A 19,428-nucleotide genomic window follows, 5' to 3' on the forward strand; every position below is an offset into this window, starting at 1 on the left:
GTGAGACTGACCGACCGATCACCGATCCGGGCCGATCATGAGGAAAATCGGCCGATTCCAATCCCTGGCCGATCGATCGGTGCATGTAACAAGGACACCGTAAAATAAAGTGTAACCAATAATAATAATAATGATAATAATAAAAAAAATTATATATATATATATAAAAAACACAATCTCATATCAGGACTCTCTCTCTCACCTGTAGGTGACACAGCTTGGTTGAGCTGGCCGTCCTGCAGTCTGAGCTGCTCTTGAGGTTCTTGATTAATGGACAAATGTTCCTCGTTCTTGTGGTTGTCTTGGTTGAGCTGGTGGTCGTGTGTCTGCAGTCGCTGTAGCAGGAGTCTTTTTGCGGCGTCTTCGCTGCGCAAACGTGCCTGGAACTCACAAACTCTCTCTTGCAGTGTCTGCACAAACACACAAGGAACCATGAATAAAGAACGTGCTAAAAGAACCTTACACAACCTGAACTATGAGGGAAAAAATCTAAACTTTTAAAGAGGAAAGGGGTAGGTCACACATAGGTAGATTTTTCTTTTTTTCTTTAGAAGAAGTGTTCATGCAAAATAAAATATTAATAAAAAAACAAAAACAAATAAAAAGCATCATTTACTCCTTTTTGTGTCACTTTATGATTTTGCAGTAACAGAAAGAACAGCCAGGACATCTACAAAAATGTGTGATCAACAGAATAAAAGAAAATCATACAAGTTTGGAATGAGAGTAAATGAAGACAAAATTAAACTATTCCTTTAACTTCACAAGAAAGCTGGATGGGCAAGTGACTATTCCTACTGGCACAAACTACCTTGGATACCAAGATGACTACAAAACCTCTAATAGAGACATTTAAGCAAACAGGGTGGATCTATGAACATAAGAGACTATACTGCAGTACAGTGTGCTTTGTAAAGTTGACGTCAGAACGACGCAAAGTAGCTCACAGCTAAGCACAAAGAAAGAATCAGGGGGAATTACATAGGCAGACATCCAGGAACAGGACAAGGTAACCTTCTGTACAGGTGAAATGGTGAGAAGGCAGCACAGAGACACACAAATGAAGAACGAGGCAGAAAAAAGAGAGTAGAAAAGCATGAAAACAAAAAGATCAGTAGTGTGTCAAATATGGACAAATTCTGAAACGGCAAATCAAACAAAATAACTCAACCTCGAATATCAGGAAAAATGTGCACATACCAACTCATTGAGATTAAGTTATATTTGAAGATTTGATGTCTTAGTTAAAATCCTGTATTTCAGTGATTCATTAGACTGGAAATCATTGCACCTTCAACAGGTAACACTGCCTAGTCAACACAGATAGATCTAGAGAAGCATATACACAAAGCTAGCCCATGTCTAAACTATTGTTTGTATTTAGAAGAGTCATCAATGCATTGAAAAGCAGAGATCAGGACACACCACACATGTGATCTCCAGCCAATCGGATCTCTCCTGTGCTCATGGTATGTTGAAAAGACTGAAAACTCCAGTGCACTCAAATCTCACTCCAGATTGTCTGTTTTAGAGATGTTTATCCACCCTTGGAGATCAAAGAGAGAAGGACTGCTCTCCAAATGCTTCACTAACAGTGGATCATGTTATGTAACTCCAGTCATATCTAGGGACCAGGGGCCGGTTTCACCAGCTGTGCGCAACTTAGCCTAGTTTTGACGTAAAGGAGCACTAAGTTACAACTAATGCATTTACACAAGCCTAAAATAAAACAAACTCATGTTTCACTTGACAAACTTCAATTTTTCACACATACAGTATATGATAATGTTTACACTTGTTAATAAATTACTTTGTTAGTGACTCTTCAACGTGAACCCAATCTAAGCAGTGACCCTGTGTGTGCGTCCTTGTCCTTAAAACAAAAAAAGAAAAAGAAAATCTTACGTTTTTGTATTAGTATTTATTTATTGATCCTTATTAACGTCAAATTCAGTTTCAGAATTTTACTTGCATAAAAAAATACTTAAGTTATCTATGGAATATTTCATAGTATCTCAATGGAAACATACAATTTAGATTGAAATTCACAGCATTAATACAACTTTTGCCCATATTTGAAAGCTGCTATTGGATTATTAAGGGTACATGTCATATGCAACTATGCATTACTTTACAGAGTTTACGACCCACTAGCTACATTCTGCCTTAAGAACAACTTGAAATGCAACCGAATAAAGTCCAGAATTAGTTACAACCTAGCTAGTACACACTAAGTTTCCAGTGTGGACTTCATATTCCAGTTTAAGAAAGAACTTATGAACGGAAGGTGCAACTCAACCCAAGAGAGCAAAGACTTGGGAACTTATTTTACTTCCAAGCCACCAATAAACAACCACACAGCAACACACTGGCACCAACTCCCAAACATAGCGTCATTGTGGTCAAACACCCCCCACATTATCTTCAGAACCTGTAAACAACGTTTAGCTTTAATTGCCAATCAGTGGTCCACTTTAGCGAACATTCAATTCTCTATTATTTTAAACTTAAGCATAAAAATAGAAGGTGTTTTTAGATTTGATACAGACTAATAAACAAGATTGTTGGATGAGCAAATAGCAGCCCATCTAATAAACCAACTGAAATGTGATTTGCCTGCAGATGTTGCTCTGAGGGAATCTTACACTGAAACACATGGACCCCGAGGTCATTTACAGAGAGCCTGAGCAACCAGCTCCTCTGAGAAACCCTAAAGCTGATAACATTGTTTAAACAGAACAAAGAGGCAGCGCTGCCTGTTAGCTGTGACTTATTAACCCTGTGAAACCAATTACGCAACGATCACACAGCTACAGAACAGACCAGTCACACAGTAACCAGCTCCTGAATGTAGTGATCTGGTGAAGATGGATTCAGTCACAACACTAAACTCAACCGTCAGTGTTTCTGTGAGACAATGTATATGAATATAGTATAATTTGAAAGTTTGGATTGGTAGGACGTTTTACTGTTTCTGAAAGGAGTCTCTTATGCTCACCAAGGCTACATTTTAGGCCTATTTGATCATAAATACAGTACAAATAGTAATATTGTGAAATATTTTTATACCTAAATAACGGTTTTCTATTTTAATATATTAAAAAATAATAATTTATTCCTGTGATGGCAAAGCTGAATTTTCGGTCTTCAGTGTGGATGCCTTTTTCAGGATTCTTCGATGAATAGAAAGTTAAAAAAAAGGCATATATTTGGAAGAAAAAATCTTTTATAACATTATAAATGTCTTTACTTTCACTTTTGATCATATTAATGCATACTTGCTAAATAAAAGTATCATTTAAAAAAAAATTATAATATCTTACTCCAAACTTTTGAATGGTAGTGTAAATATTCTACTACACAGAAACGGAAAATAATGTGTTGCAGAAAATCCCTAAACCCAGTTATAAGCAGTTGTCCCTTAGTGAGGACAACTTGTAATATTAATTGCCCTGGTTAATGCTAGAATAGTATTATAGGGTCATACCTGTATGAGCAGCTGCTGCTGTTCTGAGGTGGCCGTTTCAGAGAGGTCAGAGGTCAAACAGTGGCGCTGAAGGACAGAGTTGGGTAACGAGAGGAAGGAGCTCTCCTCCTCACCATCACTCATCAGGATATCCAGTGAACTTGCTGAAACTACAAAAAAGATTTTAAAAAATATGGTCAATTATTAATATTATTAAATTAAATAAAAATGGACTTGAACTAAACTAGAAAGTTGAAGCACTAAAAAAAAAAAAAAAAACTGAAGACTAACAAAAAAAAACAAAAAACAAAAACAGTAAAAATGACAAAAGCACAAAATTACTAAAATGTTACTGAACTAAAAATAAAAGCTAATTCAAAATATTAATAAATACTGTAATGGTATACAAATAATACTGGCCCGGATTAGGGCTGTGCAATTAATCGCATGCGATTGTCAAGCGCATCTCGTCAGTAGGGTTGGGTATCGTTTGGGTTTTTTCCGATACCGGTGCCAAATCGATACTTTTAAAACGGTTCCGGTGCCTAAACCGATACTTATTGCAAGTCACACAATGGCTTTGCGTGGGAAACCAACCGACTAATTATTTGTTCACTTGTTGGACATGGCTACTTCTCATGAACAAATCTAGAGCCAATGTCAAGATCTTCAGTTAATAATGGCTTCAATTTCAGTCTGTTTCTCACATGAAACCACTGCACAATTTCAGAAGATTTAAAGTATCTTAATTTTTCAAAAAGGTCTGGATCGGTTTGTGTTTCTCACTGAATCATCTAAAGCAGCTTCGAAACACATAAGAATGCAGAAAGTGGATATTCACAAAAGGATTCTTTTTGAGAGGTGTTTTTCTACCTTTTTCCACTCACATGCACTAGATGGACTTATTTGACCATTTCATAAATTTTTGCCATTTTTATTTTTTAAAACATTTAACACCTGTCTGGACACTCCTTCGTTCTGCTCAGGACAGGTGCACTGCTGCTCTCACTGATTGGTCCAAATAGGGAGTTATAGAAATGCGTAATATTTACATGAATGCTAGACAAACTCAAAATTCTTCCCCCCCACAGAATTTAATTATTAACATGAGCATATATTAAATTTTTGAACCTTTTAGTAAAAAAAAAAAAAACCTGGTTTCGGTACCCAACCCTACTTGTCAGTAAAGCCGGTTCTGTGATTAGTAGTAAATCTCCATCACCTGCTTTCAGATGGAGCGCCATTTACTACACAGAGCCGTAGTTCACTGACAATTAGGTTGTCATCAGGGGTGACATCAGGGGTGACTCATGCAGGCAGTCACCCCTGATGTAGCAGACATTTTTTATATTTTTCTGAAGCTTTTGTGTCCTTTTTGAATCTTCACAGCTCCTTATTCAACGTTACTGCATAAAAAGAGTTAATAATTTCTCTGTTTGTGTTACTTGGCAGAAATAAATTCCTTCAGGTTTGGAACAACATGAAGGTTGCATAAATAACGTCAGAATATTAAGTTTTGGGTAAAGTAATCCTTAATAGCCGACTATGCAGAGAACACATCAATCTGGTAAAGGCATAATAGAAACCATTGACTAATGATAAGATAACAGCCAGCTGCGAGTGATGCATTAACCTGGATCTCAATGCAGCGCTGAACCTTATCAAAAAAACAACAATTACCGTTTTGTTCGTCAAACAGCTCTCTGTCACACTCACGGATGAGACGTGCAGCCTCTCGCCGGTGCGGTTTACGATGACACAGCAGTAGAGCCGCTTTCGTAGAAGAGCATCAGGCTGAATGCAAACCTGTCACTGCATCACTGCAAACACCAGCCGCTAGACATTTCCCTGATATTCCTCTTTGTTTGCTTCCCGTTTTAGTCCTTTTTGTCCTTTGTTTCTCACACAATCACTGTGCCTGTTGTTATATTGTCCTATGCAGCACAGAGCGCATTAAGCACACGTACATATTTTCCCTGGCACAACCAATAGTCCTCGTGTTCAAGCCCTGCTCTCGTCTCTAAGGAGATTTACCCTTCTTTACCTGGATAGAACACATAGTGTTCTCCGTTTGGTCCGAAAACGTCTGACTGCGTTGCTCCTTGTCAGTGGGTAAGAACACATCCCTTGCTCTCTCCTCGATGACTGAGCTCTCTCACACACAAACACACACCTACTCTGTGTATCTCCAACCTCCTACATGCACTCAAACATTCAAACTATCCTCAGAAGAATGTTGCCACACCAGTTTTGTAGTCCACCCATGTGACAGTGCTTACCATCCAATGAGAGGTCTTTGTTCCAGAGCTCCTGCAGGCAGGGGGTGTGGCCAACGTCCCAGGTCTTTCGTGTGCCGTACATGACCGCAGGGCTGAGTAGACCACACCGCTGGACCGGCTGTAAACACAGACCACATCCAATAAACACCCAACTAATGAACATTTGAGACCTGAAAAAGCTGCATATTTAATTAAAAATTAATCATTAAACTTGTATTAACCCTTATATTATCATATAATAATAGTCTGAAAAAATATATTATATATGATGAAATGCTGCAGTAATCTCGGCATGTCTCTCATGCAGTCACGTGACCAGACGCTTTCCAATCACCAAACTTCAGGGCCATGAACAATCGGTGTAACCACAAATGAGATTAGAGTGATGGGCCACAGGTCGCACTGACAGACGAGGATTACGCTCCTTAACAACAACAGACAACACAAGAACCTGGACACCGAATAACTAACTGACTAACAGTGTCTTCTACAAACAGACCCGACCTGCTTATAAAACATCTGCTTACAAAGACATAGCAAAAAAACCAAGAGGATGGCAGTATTTACTAGTGTCTCATAATCTACAGTATTTCATCCAGCAAACAATAACAGATTTAGAGAGCACTGTCAATGTTAAATTTGCTAGTATTTGCATAAACATGCGAACGCAAATGTATTTGAATGAAAAGAACAGAAACATGTCACGGTCATATTTCATCCCAAAAATAGAAATGGGTGGGGAGCCTACAAAAGCGAACGTTTTACTTTTTTGAATAGATTTTTTTAAAGGCAGTACAATAAATGCTGTTCTTTTGAACTTTCTATTAAAAGAAACCTGAAAAGAAAGAGAGAGAGAGAGAGAGAGAGAGAGAGAGAGAGAAAGAGAGAGAAAGAAAGAAAGAAAGAAAGAAAGAACAGTTTTCAGCATTGATAATACGAAATCACCAAATCAGCATATTAAAATGATTTTGAAGGATCATGTGACACTGGAGTGTCACAGACTGGAGTAATGATGTAAAAATTCAGCTTTGTATCAAGAATAAATTATATTAAAACATATGAAATTGACAACAGTTATTTTAAATTTGAATAATATTTCACAATATTACTGTTTTTCTATTATGTTTTACATTGCTTTCACAAAATGACTGTTTTTGATCAAATAAAGGCAGCAGCAATAGAATAAATAAAACATAGCGCATATTGAAAAGTATGAAGAAAACTTCAAAAATGTATAATGAAATGTATATACACATTAGCCACTTCAGCACAGCAGCATGAAAAATAAAGGCTTTTAACAAGTCCTACACCTAAATGAATCTCGATTTGTTTAGCATCTCAACCGATTTGAATCGTCACATATTTGAATCGATTTTCAACCGGCTCACGGTTAATCGTTACATCCCTAGTCTGAGCTCTTATGTAGTGCACAGAAAACCACTCTGTCACAGTACAAAAGGGTCATTGGCTGATTTAACGCAAGTCTGAGCCCAAAAAGAAAGTCAGAGGCTGAAATTGAGTGAACACTGCATAGCAGCACAAGCAATCAGTCTTGACCCAACAACAAATACTAGTCACGCTGCATATCTAATCCTCCTAGAGCACAGAAACCCCTCTAAGACTACATAGCCTCTATTCACACTGGTCTGATTTCAACACACACACACACAGTCCTGCTGTACCATCAGTCTGGCTTTCCTGCAGTCCTGATGAAGCACAGGGCGATCCCGGTCCAGCCAGCTCTTGTTAACGAGTGAACCCATCCAACCCAACATCTTTATCTTCTCCGCTCAGAACCACCAAATAAACTGCTCTTAACCGCTTTACATCTTCAAAATGTTCATGTTGATCACATTGTAAGAAAGAAAAAAAAACGTGTTTACTATCAGGTCTGTGAAGTCATCCTGTGCCTCCACCTCTCTCTACAGAGACAGGGCAGCTTGAAGTTCATTTTACCCATAATCCTTTAAGCTGTCAGCAGATGACCTCTTTTCACCGTGATGGGAGGACAGACATTTTTGGACTGATCAATCCAGTCCCCACACCTGGCACCTTCACTTTCCCCTGATATGTTAGAAAACATCTGCACTTCAAGCAGTTTTATTCAAACAGTGGCCAGTCTGTAAGATTTATTAATGTTTTTTAAAATAAAAAAAGTCTCTAATGGTCACCAAGGCTGCATTTATTTGATCAAAAACACAGTAAAATCCATTTTAAATAACTGTTTTCTGTTTGAAAATATTATACAATGAAATGTATTTTTTGTGATGCAAAGCTGAATTTTCAGCATCATTATTAGTGTCATATAATAATAACATATTCAGTGTCACATGATGATGATGTAGTTCATCTTCTAAAAGGGAAACCTGTGTGAACTTGAGAGGAAGTGACTTTTTATTTTTTCAAACCCAAGTACCTGTATAGACAAAGTGAGCTTTCGGCTCCCTATCGACTCAAAGATAGTCCTTACTCCACCTGAGAAGAAACCTAAAAGCTAAGCTATGCAATTAGGGACAGAAAGCACATGTCTCTCAAAAGTGTATTCTGGAATAAAGAAACATTTCTCCCTTTAATCATGGTGTTTTCATCAACTGACCACCAGAGGGAGCAGTGAACATCTTAATTTTGATGCGAGTCACTCTTTTGCCTTGTCCAAATACCCACACTTGCGGTCTTTGCACTTGACCACTTGAACACTTATATGACGTATTTCCTGTATTTGGCCCAAGTGTTCAAGTGAGGATGAAGACCACAAGTGTGTGTCAAACTTTTCATTACCTGATAGTACACTTATAGTGTTGTAAAAATACAAGTGTTTACATAGCTTTATTTAAATTTTAATTTTAAATACTTTGCATTTTAAAATCAACTTCTAAATGTCTGTTCAGTAGTCCCTATAACATGACAATTTTAATTTGTGGTGCTTCTAATTAAGTGATAAAAAGCAGTTGCAAATGTTGTACAAAATAAATATCACCACTACTCATCTTTGCACCAATAAAACGTAAAAACACTGTTTTTCTACCAAATTATATGTAATATCTAATTATTATATTAATATTTAACTTGCATTGGAAAGGTTTCCGTGACCTCTCGTGAGATCTCGGCAAAAAGTCTCACGATTTATTTCCAGAACATGATGCATGATGGGATACACTAAGCCTCGAATAGCGCTCCGGAGCGGTATTCGAGATAGTGTGGGTTTAGTGTGCGTTAAGGGCACTGCGCTCTGGTGTTTTTAAGACCTGGGACAGTCTTGCGCACTTACTTCCTGTCGCGCGCACACGCTCTCAAGTGGCCAAGACCGCAAGTGTGGGTATTTGGACAAGGGGTTTAGTCTTTACCAATTACTGGATTTAGTTTTCATGAGGATGTACAGACAGATCTGGCATGTATAAACAAATAAAACCTCTAATAATCCAACATACGTCCCAGTAAACAAGAAAACATTACGGCATCTGAATTACCCCAGAGCCATTCTCTCTCCCTCGCTCACTTCCCCTAAGGTCCATTTATGCTCTGTCGTCGGTAAAACAACACTCGGGTCCTTCTGATGTTTCAGCAGAGCTCACGGTGGTCTCTTGGGAGGATCTCACACAACAGGCTGCTCTAATGAAACATCTGATCCGCTTCTGTCCCCTCATGAAACCGCACACCACAGACACTTCATCCAGTCCCATAGACGGGCATTTCATGAAACGCTGTTGAAAACGGCTGTTTAGTTGAGGAAGAGCCAGCTTTTTCCATCACACTGACATGGCTTTCATCTTCAGCAGCATACTTACACACAGAGGAGTGTGTGAATCTCATTAGCCTACTTCTGCCTCTCTCGTTGTCCCCTGAGTCTCATCTTCTATTTTAGCTCTGCTACCCACATCCACCGACAAAAAAAAACTATTTTTGTTTTTGATTAGTTCTGATGAACAAAATTAAATAAGATAATAGGCTAACGTATAATCTAGCTTTTTTCAGATATTGCACTTGGGTCTTCCAGACTCCAAACATGAAAGTCAACTGCAACAGAACAGAACAGCACAAATATTGTTATATTCATATTTTATATGCACTGCAAAACTTCTAAAATGGTTCATAATCAGTTTTTGGAAATGAATAAAAGGCCTTAATTACTAAATTACAATTAAAATCTGAGAACTGTGTTGTTGCTTTTTAAGTTGGTGTGTATATACTAAGGTACAATTGTAGAAGCAGATAAAAAAAATAAAAAAATAAAATAAAATACAATTAATTTAAAATAAAATAAAATACCGGGAATGTTCCCAATTCAGAAAATACATTTAATAGATCCAAACAGACTTGGATTCATACACTGTAAAAAAAAAAAAAATCTGTATAAAGTTCACAATGTACTGTATTAATATGTAAGAGTTTTCCATATTGATTTTTCAGGTGTTTTACCTGTATTTTGAATTTTGCACTTTTTGCACGGTTTTAGGGTTAATTGAAATGTCAATAAAATTAATGGACAATGTCCAGGCAGAAAATTACCAGTACATTTAGCCTACAAGTTTTTTTAAATGCAAAAAAAAAAAAAGCATTACAGACTTAAAATTATCTTTCTACAAAAAGTAAGTATATAGTATTCCTTCATGTTGAGAGCAATGCAAATGAGTGTATGTGGTTTTCGAATAAAATTCATCACTGGAATATACAACAAAAATGTTACTAAAGTATCCTGTTAGTTACTGCTGACCATTTCTTTACTCCAGCCTACAGCATCAATCATTCATACTGTATCAGTCGATGCATGGATGCACACACACACACACACACAGTCTGCCACCAGTGAGCAGTTTCATGAATCCTGTGGCCCAACAGTCTGTCGCTGTCTGTCTGATTTCCCTGTATCGTTCGTTCATCTGCAGTCACCCCCGGAGTGTCTCTCTCCATCTGTTTCTGCACTGCTTTGTCTAAATCACTGTACAAACACAAGGAAGCCAGGGACGCAAGCACATGCAACTTTCTCTGCTATAAACAGGCCCATGAAACATTCATCTGAATCCAGTTATTACAGCTTCCCCATCCCCCCATCATAAAAGAGTAAAATCGCCCTCTCCTTCCCTCCCTCCGCTCCTGTAAATCCCTCCATAGCGCTCCGGCACAAACATCTGTCTACGCTGGACACCGTGGCATTAAACGCTGCATGCAACGTCCGGCATCACTAGACCTGTGCATGCATGTCATGCCTCATGAAAGAGAATAATGCGTTACATTTTAGACATGAACAAAATCTGAATCTTAAACCAAACTGGTCAAATATGGACAGAAAAACAGTACACGTGGTTTAAGTAAAAGGTTGCAGCATCCTCTCTGAACTCACCTCTGTCCCTGCAGTCTCCTGCCGTCGCTCATGCCTTCATTATTTCATAGCGTGTATTTGGAGCACGAGCACATACACATACACACTCGTGTACACACACACCACCGCCGATTTCTGTGCCGCTCTGCCACCAGCTAAACCGTCCCTCTCGCGCTCTCTTTGTGTCACACACACACCCGCGTCTGCATGCAGCTCCTCTCTTCACACACACACTCTCGTTTTGACACGAACACTGTTCTTCTTGTCGCTGTTCCTTGGTAACGGTGGAATCTGAGCCGCATCACGGCCCCCCGCGCTTCTGCCCTCCTTCCCCACCTATCCCACAATTCCCTCCTCCCTCTCTGCCGCTCGCCTGGCCACAGAAATAAATATTTCAGCATGCAAATGCAGCGTGGTTCTGCTTCTCACACCACCAAAAAAACAAAACAAAACAAAACAAGACAAGACAGACAGTCATGACTTTTTTAAAGCCGGTCACAGCGGGTGAAATTGCTCACTCATTTGTGTGGTGTATTAATTGACGGGCCTCTCAGCAACTACACTGACACCATTCTTCAGCTCCCATGAGGGCAAACTCTCTCAGGCACTGCTAGGTAACTGGGTTACAAACGCAAACATGAACTAGTACAGAGAATGTGGCATACTTTAGGAACATGAATAACTGGCTGATAAACACTATAGATTGAAAGCTGTTGCTCTTCAACAGAGCACAAATCATTTTATGGTCAAGTCAGTATTATGAAACTCTTTCCAATATATTGTAAAACCAAGTAAAGCATAATAAAACTGCTGTTAGCGTTCTGTAGAAATATTATACACGTTAAAGGTTTACTAATTAAGGTCCTAAAAGTTCAGTGCCAGCTTTGATGACAAATCTGTGTCAGCTCAGGATTTTTCCATGTATTGACACGACAAGCCTGTTAATGATAATCCAATATTGCCATTCTAATCGCTGGTCGTGAACACCCTGAAACTCACTGCAACTAACCTGACAGTTACACATGGTTTGGCAAGTAGAATGCTCCTTTTACTTTTAACACTTTAACTACACTGCAAGCACAATATACTTTAATAATGGCTAAAAACATACCATAAAAAAAAGCATGTGAATGCCGCTGCTTGGCCAACACATTAAAAAATTTCAGTCTTGCTGTGCTTCACCAAAAGTGGCTATAATTCCATTCAAATATTCATTAAATTAAACCACATGTTTTTCTGATAGCTAAACTCACTAATAAACACACTAATAAGATCAAGATAACATGCTGAGCAAAACTCTCTTCAGTTTTACTTTTAACACTTTAACTACACTGCAAGCACAATATACTTTAATAATGGCTAAAAACATACCATAAAAAAAGCATGTGAATGCCGCTGCTTGGCCAACACATTAAAAAATTTCAGTCTTGCTGTGCTTCACCAAAAGTGGCTATAATTCCATTCAAATATTCATTAAATTAAACCACATGTTTTTCTGATAGCTAAACTCACTAATAAACACACTAATAAGATCAAGATAACATGCTGAGCAAAACTCTCTTCAGTTACTGTTGCAAAACAACTTTCCATAAAGGTAACAGTTCACGGTAATCGAAGCGCCCCTTGTGGCAACGTTTAGATTGCAACACTTATGTCTTATGAAATGTGGAATTGACTTCGAGTAGCAAGAAGAGTTCGCATTTATATATTTGCATGGAGTGTTTTTTATGATTGTTTAGTTTTTGTCACACTGCACCACTCGCTCACATATAGGCAATGCTACAAATGATATATGATATGTGTGGTATATAAATCACAATCATCAGAGAAAGTTTGTACATGCACTCCAGGTCTCGCAAAATCGCTAGCTCGACGTCCCGGGGCTATTGTGTTTTCCAGTTGGGCTACCAAAATGTATCACCACTCTGCCCGACGGGCTATGTTAAATGCAGATCTCCCGCGGGTCCTTAAAAACTCCTAAAGTGAGTTGTATCAAACTTAAGGCCATAAAAAGTTTTAAATATGTTAAATGGTATAAGAAATGTCTTAATTATAATTTCAAGAGGTCTTACAGTTGGGGACGGAAAGACAAGAGTAGCGATACGGCTGGATTAAACTTCAAAAGGCAATGATGTCATTGAATAAATATGAGCGCTGCACGATTCAAGTCAAAACGCGGCGCGGATTTATTTGAATGTATCTGATTCTGAAGGGAACCGACTGTCCTCAGAAACGTGTCGTTGGCATTTTAATTTCATTTGATCTATAATTCCTGATAAAGCAGCGTTTATGAGCGCGGAGCTGCTTTGTGTACAGCCGTTACCGGGGAAACCGCAATATTTCAGCGCTCCTAAAGCGCCTGAATTACTAGTCTAAAAACAGCTGATCGCACAAAACAGCTGAGAACAATTGGATGAGCGACGGAGCGTCTTGAAACATATCCAAATGACTAAAATAGCTCTACTAGACATTCAGCAGTGACGGAAATTTACACACTCCAAAAGTCCAAAGAACAGGAAACTGAGCCTAAACCTTCAACCAGCAAAGTGTCTGATGTTTCGCTAAATCAATAATACAACACTCACAAATAATGAGGAAATCAATCAATAAATAATTGCATTTTGGATTAAATGGAGGTTTTCCAGCATCAACATAACGTGGTGAAACCCTTACAGCTCCTGAATGGCTCGATTAAAAACAATAACAACCTTAAATAAACCTCCTTTGATAGTGATCAGCATGTATGTATCAGCAAATTAAACAGACCTGAAGATCAACCTCAAACACACATTCCTACATTCCTCCCCTCATTCCCTTCACCTCCATTTTCAATCTCACCTGTGCTCTCTTCCTCCTCTCATGCACATTATCCAGGTGCACGGATCTTCTTTTACTTGCTCTGCTGGGTCCATCCAAGCATCTTTCAAAGTCATGCTGTCTAGACACTCTTGAGGTCTCTAGTGGTCCAGAACCTTCATGCAAGTGGTGCTTGTTCCTCTTCTTACGTCCCAGTTTGGTTACATCTGGTCTTTGCTGCTCGGGACTCTCGATAGCCTTGGGTTCAGAGGGTTCCTGGACCTTGGGTCTCTTAAACAGGTTGTGGAGAGACAGCAACACCAGTGTGCACAGCACATACATGGTGGCGCTGACTAAGAGAGTCACAAATAGGTCAAACAACACGTTCAGTCAGAGAAAGAGATGCAGTATCCCTTAAAAGTCATTCCGGCAGATCCCGTTTCAGGGTCAGTGCAAGCAGAGAACACTATCTTCTGGTTGAAGTTACAGTCGTGATATCAGCTCTACTGCACTGCCCTGTGTAATGGTGAGATTCTGTCAAACTGAAGTCCAAAAAGCAACCAAAAAGTTTGGAATAAAGTCCACCAACAATAGTTGCCTTCTTGCTTCTTTTCCCACCAGTTCTTCGCCTTATTCACACGTGCTACATGTTCAGAACATGTTATTCAGACACCCCAGAGCTCGACTTCTTCTAATGCTCATTTAGGCTGATAATCTGTCCGTGATCTGATCAGCAAATGAGATGGTTGCTCTCATCTCCCATTCTGAGGGAGGATGAGGGAGGGCCGACTAACGCACACCTGCTTTTAAACCCCACAAAGCCATTTTAACCTACCTGGACACATCTATAAAGACACACCCTGATAAACAAGCTCATGTAAAGCCAATGCAAACACACGCAAACTTGTGGAATAATAGATGACTAGTTTGCTAATCAGGAATAGCTTCTGAATGTTGGGTCCTTATCCGTCCCGTCTCCATTCCTCCTCTTTTGAGAACTTCCAATGTTAACCTGGATAACAATACAGGTGTATTCCAGAGAAATCTGATCAACTGAGTAATCATGAATCATCAAAACAGAATCATAACCTCCACTGGCACAAGCTGATATCCAACAAATCTTCACCTCTTCTTGCGTCACTAATGGTTTTATTGCATTTTTTACGGTCTCTGGATTGCAGAAATAAAACTCTCACGGGTCAGCCCATTCCTTCTGTCATAACGCCTGGTATTGATAGTCCTTATCCCAGTTTGTGGTCCATACGACTGGGCAAACTCCAAACGGTCGCAGTCCGGCCGCTTCTGCGCTGCGGGTGAAGTTCCACACCTCTTCTGAAAGAGAAAATGTGTTTCACTCTTTCTCCCTCCCTTTTCTCATGGTGTCCATCTGTCACTGCAGTACAGAGAGCTTAGCGTCTCTTAGCAATGATGTAACAACGGTTTGCATTATGCAAAAAGAAGAAAATCAACTTAATGTGTGGATAAAGAAGCCTGTCTGTGATTGGTCATTGCCATGGTGAGATGACCTTGTCGAACTGCGTCTTACAAACCAGTCCATCATGTTTCGGACAATAAACAGAAAATAATATAGAAGTGGGCAATTTAGGGAATGGCTCACAGTGAGAGCTGACAGTGTCGATCTTGAAGGCTGAATTATGATTTGTGGTCATAAAAGATCACTGAAGCCTTGTTCTAGAAATTTAGGATAAGAAAACAAAGGTGTCACGTTCTCTGCATGTGCGCAGACAAACAAAAGACCATCTTCTGGTTCATTACCCTTTTTAGGGGCCTGTCTGTCACATACTTCAGACCAAGAACAAACAATAATAGTGCCTGTTCTAACTAAACTAACCAATGAATTAAGTCAGTGCTCAAAAGACTAAATGGCATATTACACATTTTATTAAAAAACACTCGGTATAATGTGGGAAAAACTTGAAAATTGCAAATAATTTCACTGCAGAGGAACGCATTTCTTTTATAGAGCAAGGGTGTCCGAACTTGTTCCTGAAGGGCCAGTACTCTTCTAGAGTTTAGCTACAACACAGTTGCCTGAAAGTTTCTTGTGAGTCTGAAGACCTTGATTACTTTGGTTCAGGTGTGTTTAAGGGCTGGGCAATAATGATAATTATCGCAATATAATTTTCCTCAATAAAATGATAACAAGAGTTCAATAAATGTTCAATATAATGCTTATACAACAAAAGCAGAACAAAACAGCGCTACTCATTTGAACCACGGCACACGGACCATTTATCTCTAGAAACAATGTGCGCAAAAATACAGCCAGAAGGCTTTTCAATCTAAATCGCCATCATTTACCATGGATTTACTGTAGTAACACTAAATGCACTATGGTATTGTGGCAGAAATGTGGGATATATCAAATTTTACTATATTATTAATGTAGACATGTATTAAATGTATTTAATGCACTGCAAACTGTACTGAAGATACGCGTCAAAGTCAGGCAACACAAACCAGTTTCATGATTTGAAACAATTTCACTAATTAGAACATGCAGAAACTAAGAAATTATTTTTTATATTAAGATATTTATATTGTTAAGGAAAAATGACTGGAAAAGTGTAAGAATTCGAAAACATGAAGTGTTTGGCATGTTCTGACCATAAAGTGTAGTTTAAAACCATAATTAACGGCTTTCAATTAGGAGCAAAAATCTGCCTTTAAACTTGAAAGAAATAAAAATGTGAAACTTGATAATTATCAATTTCGACTGATATGAAAAGTTTCACTGTGATAATTTTTTGGCCATATCGCCAGCCCCAGCTGGAGCTAAATTCTGCAGGACAGTGACCCTCCAGGAACAGGTTTGGACACTGCTGTTATAGAGCAGTGAAAGCTGTCTGTGATCAAACCAATTAAAGGTGCAATCAGATCAGGGTTATAAAAAGATAGGCATGCAGGTGAAATCACAAAAAAGAAAAAAAAAAGAAATGGCAACACTATAACCTTACTAAGATAAAACTTGACTTGTCTAGATGACAAAGCACGAAAAAGGTCACCAAAAGGCGAATTCGAAAACATGAAGTGTTTGGCATGTTCTGACCATAAAGTGTAGTTTAAAACCATAATTAACGGCTTTCAATTAGGAGCAAAAATCTGCCTTTGAACTTGAAAGAAATAAAAATGTGAAACTTGATAATTATCAATTTCGACTGATATGATAAGTTTCACTGTGATAATTTTTTGGCCATATCGCCAGCCACAGCTGGAGCTAAATTCTGCAGGACAGTGACCCTCCAGGAACAGGTTTGGACACTGCTGTTATAGAGCAGTGAAAGCTGTCTGTGATCAAACCAATTAAAGGTGCAATCAGATCAGGGTTATAAAAAGATAGGCATGCAGGTGAAATCACAAAAAAAAAGAAAAAAAAGAAAAAAAAGAAATGGCAACACTATAACCTTACTAAGATAAAACTTGACTTGTCTAGATGACAAAGCACGAAAAAGGTCACCAAAAGGCCACCTTACACGAAATGCAAGACACAACCAACCACAATACAATTCAACTGGAAACTACATGGGATGTCCTCCGTATCACTATACTGTACATTAGAACAGCATTGCATTAAAAAGTATACAGGAATTACTTTAGAATCTATATATTAACAAATCTACGCAGAATTAGATTGCCAAATGACAAAGTTTGTTTTTATTCCAAAAAAGAATGAGATTTCCACTAGACTTGCCGCGATAGACGGTGCTGACGGTGATACCGGTGTTAAGCCGCAACACTGATTATGTCACTTGCCCACCGCGGCACCGACCCCCACCGTCGTTTTGATTTTTTATAGTAATAAAAATCATTTAGTTCAGTAAAACAACAGACACTACAATTAAAAACTGAACGCGGCTGCTCAATGCCGCGTGCCGAACGACAAGTCGCATCACAGATCAGATTTCATTTATCCAGTGAGGAGAGCGAGTCGAGCTGACTGACAAGAAGAGTGAGGTGAGGGGAGACAGACAAGACGATCGTGGATGATTTAGTTTCAAAACGAGATACAAAAGCGCCTGTTTGGCAATATTTTGGATTTTGAAAAGCCTGTTGACTTTTGCGGTTTATCTAAGGTGATTTTGGAAGTTTTTTTAAACATTCGTTTCTTATTTAATTGGTTCCACATTGTTTGCTGATTTTTACTTTATTTAAACTTTGTTTCATTTTTTTTTTTTTTTTTTACATCAAGGTGTATGCCGTGCCTTCAAGCTTTCTTACTTGTTTTGCTAATAAACGTTCTACATTTCTCATTTATTTAGTTATATATTATACATGTTTACTTAGGTATACAAAACTGGAAATCGGCTATTTAAACTTTATGCAAGTTATTTGTTATTTTATATTAGGCATAGCCTGCCCTATAGCATGGTGTATTTTTATTTGTTTTGTTAATAAAAGTTCTATGTTTTATATATAGGCTAAAGTGAGTTTGATTAAAAGAACCAAAGACTTAAACTACTTCAGTCTGTGTGCATCGAATTTATTTAATACACGAGTTTCACCATTTGAGTTGAATTACTGAAATAAATGAACTTTTCCACGACATTCTAATTTATTGAGATGTACCTGTATATACAACATGTAAACAGTTTGAAATATCTGCCACGTTGTGATTCAATTTTTCCAAGATTCCAAAAGCAAACGACTTTTAATGGATGTTTGCAGTCACTGGTGTTATGCATGTTATGTGATATGTGAGCTGATAAAAAAAGGCAATAAACTTGAAATTATATGACATGAACACAAAGACTCTAGTGTTGCTATGAATAAAAAAATACAATTGCAATAAAGTGGATATCGGAATACAGCAGTATAAACAAATGACCTCAATGTCTTGACAAGTCTTCACAATGACGTTCCAAAACATGTTTGAATTTTTCTCCTGATTGAAACAAAGTAAAAATCTGGGAGAACTAAACATGCACATACATATTCCATGCATTTACAATGAACAGGCCACCTTTGATAATTCCAGTGGTGTTTTATATCCTTTTTGAAGTTTGAAGGCTTCAGTCTTTATTAAAAAGGATCATATGATGCGATTTCAAGTTTTCCTTTCTCTTTGGAGTGTTACAAGCTGTTTGTGAATAGATAAGATCCCTAAAGTTGCAAAGACTAAAGTCTCAAACCCAAAGAGATATTCTTTATAAAAGTTAAGACTGGTCCACACCCTCCATAATGTGTTTTTTGAACCTTAAACCGCATAAACATTTCATTACACCAAATACACAAAATAATGTTCTTTTTAGCAACATCATATGACCCCTTTAAAATAGCATGGAAAGGAAAGGCCAGTGCGTGCTTCAGAATTTCTCCTTTTGTGTTCCACTTAAGTACAACATACAGTTTTAGAACAACATCAAAAACTAGGCAAAAATGACTCTGAAAAGTAAGTTATTTCTGAGGAAAAGTCTATCATTTGGTTTTTTTTTATGTAAATGAAGTGGCGTTGTGAATGTTTTAAGTATTGATAAAGTGTCTCAATACTCACCACTGTATAGGGTTGGGAATCAAAAATCAATTCCAATTCCAGAATCGGATACTTAAAC

The 19,428-nt window shown here is 38.2% G+C and overlaps 1 protein-coding gene across 5 annotated transcripts in view; it reads right to left on the bottom strand.

Moving 5' to 3' along the window:
* Positions 1-19,428, bottom strand: part of kifc3 (kinesin family member C3) — a 42,634-nt gene that overhangs the window by 15,549 nt on the left and 7,657 nt on the right. Inside the window, exons 1-5 of one of the 5 annotated variants that reach the window (XM_016575708.1) lie at positions 13,901-15,171; positions 5,746-5,863; positions 3,488-3,636; positions 982-1,017; positions 203-410 (exon numbers count right to left, since the gene is read on the bottom strand). In XM_016575708.1, coding sequence (XP_016431194.1) covers positions 203-410; positions 982-1,017; positions 3,488-3,636; positions 5,746-5,863; positions 13,901-14,200 — 811 coding nt within the window. In that variant the 5' untranslated portion in view covers positions 14,201-15,171. Of the gene's footprint in view, positions 1-202; positions 411-981; positions 1,018-3,487; positions 3,637-5,745; positions 5,864-7,427; positions 7,658-11,083; positions 11,240-13,900; positions 15,172-19,428 lie in introns of those variants that run through there. The other 4 variants (XM_016575711.1, XM_016575709.1, XM_016575712.1 and 1 more) reach the window with 4 other exon arrangements.

The sequence above is a fragment of the Sinocyclocheilus rhinocerous genome, unplaced genomic scaffold (assembly GCF_001515625.1).
Source record: "Sinocyclocheilus rhinocerous isolate Xijiao unplaced genomic scaffold, SAMN03320098_v1.1 scaffold82, whole genome shotgun sequence".
NCBI lineage: Eukaryota > Metazoa > Chordata > Actinopteri > Cypriniformes > Cyprinidae > Sinocyclocheilus > Sinocyclocheilus rhinocerous.